The following is a 4,863-nucleotide window of genomic DNA, read 5'->3' on the forward strand; positions in this document are numbered from 1 at the left end:
CTTCTTATTTATCACTTCTATAAACTGAATGTATGCAAAGTGACAACACTAATACATTCGTCGTAGCCTACGTTATGAAATATTTACATGAATCATTGATACAATTATGATAGAAACGATAGAAGAAAATATATCATGATAGACACTTTTCTATCGTCCCCACGATATGGATCGTTATATCGCCCAGCACTACTTGTCGGCCTCATCTCCAATAACAACAAGGAAGTGGCACACCTGGAGAGCTGGGGCCTGAACAGAACTGTTCTGAGAAGGCTGGGACAGTCAGTCTGTTGATAAGCAATTAATAGTTGATTTGCAGTCGTAATAAATATTACTTTTGTCAGTTTCAGGTTGTTTCAGTGACCATTTTTTAAATGAAAGGGTACAAACAAATTAGTCTACGTCTGTCTTTAACAACAAATCAATTCAGACTTCTCATATCAGTCGTTTTCATCTTCATGTTCTCTGCAATACTCTTTTTTTAGGTCTTCATTTCCCGCTCATACGACGCCACAACTCACTTCGAGACCACCTGCGATGACATCAAGGACATCTACCGCAGGATGACCGGCTCAGACTTTGACTTTGCTGAGATGGAACGCAAAAAGCAGGACATCTTCGGTGAAACCGAGTAGAGGCAGCTTCACTGCGATATGCCTGATAATTAGAAAGTGAAAATCTAATAAAAAATTACTTACACAAATATCTTTCCACCTGTGGGCTGATCAAATATCCAAGTATAGGGTTTGCCCATGGAGAGTTTTGGATCTATAGACAGGTGATGTTGTACTGTTGTTGGTTAGGGCTTGGGGATGGATGATGCTGACCTTTTTCCTCTCTTTTTCTTGCAGATTGAATATTGCACTAAACAGTGGTTTATGTGTATTAGAAAGTTTAATACTACATTAATGTCAGTCATTCTATTAAGATGATGCATAGTCCAAAGATGTCAAAATCACTCAGTAAAATCAAAGTTAAAGGGCGGGGGGGGTATTTTGGTTTCTGTAAGAAATGAAATATTTTGGTTTTGCAGCCAGGTTTTTTTGTCATGAGAGATGTGGCTTGGCTTCAACTTTCTTTTTATTTTTTAATCAAATATACAAGCACCAAAGGTGTCCCTCACAGTGAAATGAAGTGGTCTAATTTAAAGTTGCTGTTTGTTGGCACTGCCAGGACAGTACGCTGTAAGCCAAGCCACAGTGGCGTCTGTGTTCAAGAATCAACTGTCTGAACCTGTTTTCAATAAAGTCAGAGATGCATTAGTTTGTGTATTTTGCTAAAATGATGTAATTGAAGAATTGCCAGCAAATTGCAAGAATGGTTCACTGTAATTGTTTAAAAAAAAAAAAAAAAAAAAAGAAGGAAAAAAAAAGGACCAAATGTGTACTGGAGCAGTATTGAACTGATGAAAGCCCGGTCATTTCATTTTTTTTTTTTTTTTTTGAAACGACTGTAAAAAAAAAAAAATTAAAACTGGGCTCAATTATTTCTGTACTGCAAAGTTAAAAAAAAAAAAAGTTAAAACTAAATGGTGGTTTTGCTTCATTTGTAGGTAGGCGTCATATTTCTTTCTTTATTTCTCTTTATTTCGAACAGACAAAATATAAGCAAGGAAAAAAAATATATGTATATAATTAAAACAAATTGTCTTGCCCAATTGACATGCAATCTTACATTAGCTTAGGTATTTCTGTGACCAATGTGGGTTTTTCTTTCACTAAACGAGGGGTACCAACGATTTTGGCCACGTGTGTGTATCAAAATCTGTCTTGTGGTTTTTGAGATTTTTCTGCTAACAGACAACAGTTGACTCCAAATAGTTAATAACAAATATTTGAACAAAGATTTTGTGAAATGTGTTGGGGATGAGTCTCAGCTACTATCACACCAAGTACTGGGTCACTATTTAAGTTGCCTGAGTTATAGATGCCGCCTAAAGCCATCTTCAGTCAGGTTACCTCCAAAGATTAATTCATTTTAGGTAAACCCAGTAAATATTTCCTGTTTGTTGAATTAAAAGTCATCCACCGGTTCTAACAGATACAAACATGGCGGCGGGTGGAGCCCAATGACTTATATACTAAGTCTTAATACTTATATATTGGTATATAAGTCATTTGTGGAGCCCCATAGAGCTGCTTTATCCTGAGATCGTGAACCGTCCCGCCTGCAGACTACACTTCCCACAGTTCCTTGCGGAATGCCAGCATTAGCCGTAGCAGGGCTCGTGAACCGTCCCGCCTGTAGACTACACTTCCCACAGTTCCTTGCGGAATGTTAGCATTAGCCGTAGCAGGGTTGTATATTATGGAGGTGACGGCAGCTCGTCGCTCATTTCTTTGTGATATCGGTAAGCGCCGGTGTTCGTGAACGACACGTTAGCTAGCAGTGCTACAGGTTAACTAGTCTGGTCAAAGGTAAACTTCATCAGGATTTAGTTGATATAATTGGTCACTCAGTATAGTAACGCGATACATGTTTGTCCTGTTTACAAGGAGTCTGAAGCCCAGTCCATAAACACCGTCACCCACTATTCTTCCATTTTCATAACAATTTTCTATCCACTGCTCCAGTTTAAAAACTTAACCCTCCTATCCTTGGGGTCAATTTGACCCCATTCAATGTTTATCATTCAAAAAATAGTAGTTGACTTTTTTTCCTTTTGCTTCATATTTCATGACTTTTCCTAATTTGATGGGGACAACTGATAAAACATGAAATTTTTTCAATGTGCTGATTACATATTGCACGCATTGGTCGTCCTCAGGGGTTAATTTGACCCCAAGCTGTTTTAGCTGGTAAAACTTGTCTGTCAGTGTGTGTGACCTAACATGACCACATCTGCAGGTGCAGTTGATACATTTGAGTTGAGTTTTATTTAGTTATTTATTTTGATACTTCCCGCACCATGTGTGTGTGTGTGTGGTATTCCTGCAAGGACATTGGTAGTTCATGCAACATCATCCATCCAGCAGTCACTGAGAGGTGGGGGACACCCTGGACAAGTCGCAAGTCCATCGCAGGGACACATATAGACAAACAACCATTCACACTCACACCTAGGGACAATTTTAGAGTCATCAATTAACCTAACATGCCTGTTTTTGGTATGTGGGAGGAAACTGGAGGAAACCCACGTGTGCACAGGACATGCAAACTCCACCCAGAAAGGCCCCAGGCCGAGAAGCGATGCTGGGAGGCAACAGCTCTAACCACTACTCCACTGTGCCACCCTCATGCAAAATCAGGGAGGAACAAATATAAAAGCTTGCATCTCAGTCCTCTATCCAAATCATTCCTCAATGTGCTCTGAGTATACTGCAATCTGCACGCTCTCTCTTTGAAAATGTCTTCTGGGAAAAGGTTTACTGTCAAAGATGTTTTGGAACAGCTCTTAGACTTAGAGGAGATTGTCTCTGAGACAGAGGACTGTGTTCAGGAGGACCCTGATAGAGGAATTCTCATCTCATGAGAATGAGAGTGTTGACCCTCCTGTTGTCTGTCAACCACCTGCAGACATGATCTCTTCCAAAAATGGAAAGATGCCACGGCCCCTTTCTCCACGGAAACAGCAGGGTAGACGTAGCGCTAGTAATATAATCAAAATGGTTCCAGGACCCACCAGATATGCAGTCAACCATGTTGATGACATCAAGTCGTCATTCGAGCTCTTCGTGGGAAGTAAATTTGAGACGATTTGTATGAAAAAGTCAAGATAAATGAATTTCAATTTAAAGGTTTGGCCTGATGGTGGCGCTAGAGTACAGGTCAACTCACTGATTTTAAATGAAACTGTAAATCATAGCACCAACACCAGAAAATGAAAAGAAGCAGACCCTCCCTCTGTACAATCTAATGTCTGTGCATTTTCTTCTGCATCCAGTAAAACTGATTAATTGGTCATGTGTGTGTAAGGTTTCTGGGCAGACCGGACCACTCTGCATGAGGCAGCGTCCCATGGCAGGGCTCTGCAGCTGAAGCAGCTCATAGAGAGCGGAGTGTCTGTTAACATGGTGACTGTGGATAACATCACCCCCCTGCATGAAGCCTGCATACAGGCCCATCCAAACTGCACCAGGCTGCTGCTGGAGGCTGGAGCCCAGGTGAGTTCAGATTCTATTCTGCACCAAACACAGCGAGAGATAGGGCAAATAAAAAGCTCTAACTAACTGCACCAGGTATGCAGGGTCAGGCTTGGTGTAGAAATTGTAAAATTTAGACAAACTGCTTTTGTTCTCTGGTGCCTTGAGTCATCATAATTTCTTTTACCATTTAAGACTGATTAGGTATTGTATGGAAGCCCTGAAAGGCAAGGGGAAACCATCCATCCATCCATTTTCTTAAACCGCTTCTCCTTTCTGGGTGGCGGGGAGCTGGTGTCTTTCTCCAGCCATCACTGAGCGAGAGGCAGGGGACACCCGGGACAGGTCACAGGTCCATCGCAGGGACACATAGAGACAAACAACCATTCACCCTCTCACTCACACCTAGGGACAATTTAGAGTTACCAAATACCCTAACATGCAGGTTTTTGGTCTGTGGGAGGAAACCGGAGTACCTGGAGTAAACAAGGGAAAACCTTTTTTTTTTTTTTTTTGTGGATCTTCCATTTTTAAATCAGACCAAGTTTATTTCTTCTCATGTTAATTTATTAGCAGATAAAAAAGGTTGTCAAAGTTATGAGAGACAAGTAGAGACAGCTAGCAGGCAGTCCAAGAAGAAAGACTTTTACCAAAACCAGGGGGACGTCTGTGATTTGGTTCAAGAAGTCCGACACGGAGCAGAAAAAGCTAATATGCTAACTCTGCTAATGCTAATGCTAACTCTGCTATTAGACTGTTTTCTCATCTGACGCCAACACAA

At 40.9% G+C, this 4,863-nt stretch overlaps 2 protein-coding genes across 2 annotated transcripts in view; both read left to right on the forward strand.

Annotated features, from left to right (window-relative positions):
• The window catches only part of gdi2 (GDP dissociation inhibitor 2), a 13,410-nt gene extending 12,052 nt beyond the window's left edge, over positions 1-1,358 (forward strand). Inside the window, exon 10 of the mRNA XM_017426367.2 lies at positions 486-1,358. Coding sequence (XP_017281856.1) covers positions 486-635 — 150 coding nt within the window. The 3' untranslated portion in view covers positions 636-1,358. The remainder of the gene's footprint in view (positions 1-485) is intronic.
• Positions 1,359-1,436: 78 nt separating this feature from the next.
• Positions 1,437-4,863, forward strand: part of asb13a.1 (ankyrin repeat and SOCS box containing 13a, tandem duplicate 1) — a 9,489-nt gene continuing 6,062 nt past the window's right edge. Inside the window, exons 1-2 of the mRNA XM_017426285.3 lie at positions 1,437-2,350; positions 3,916-4,103. Of these exons, the coding sequence (XP_017281774.1) occupies positions 2,275-2,350; positions 3,916-4,103 (264 nt within the window). The 5' untranslated portion in view covers positions 1,437-2,274. The remainder of the gene's footprint in view (positions 2,351-3,915; positions 4,104-4,863) is intronic.

Source organism: Kryptolebias marmoratus, linkage group LG1, assembly GCF_001649575.2.
Source record: "Kryptolebias marmoratus isolate JLee-2015 linkage group LG1, ASM164957v2, whole genome shotgun sequence".
NCBI classification, from domain to species: domain Eukaryota; kingdom Metazoa; phylum Chordata; class Actinopteri; order Cyprinodontiformes; family Rivulidae; genus Kryptolebias; species Kryptolebias marmoratus.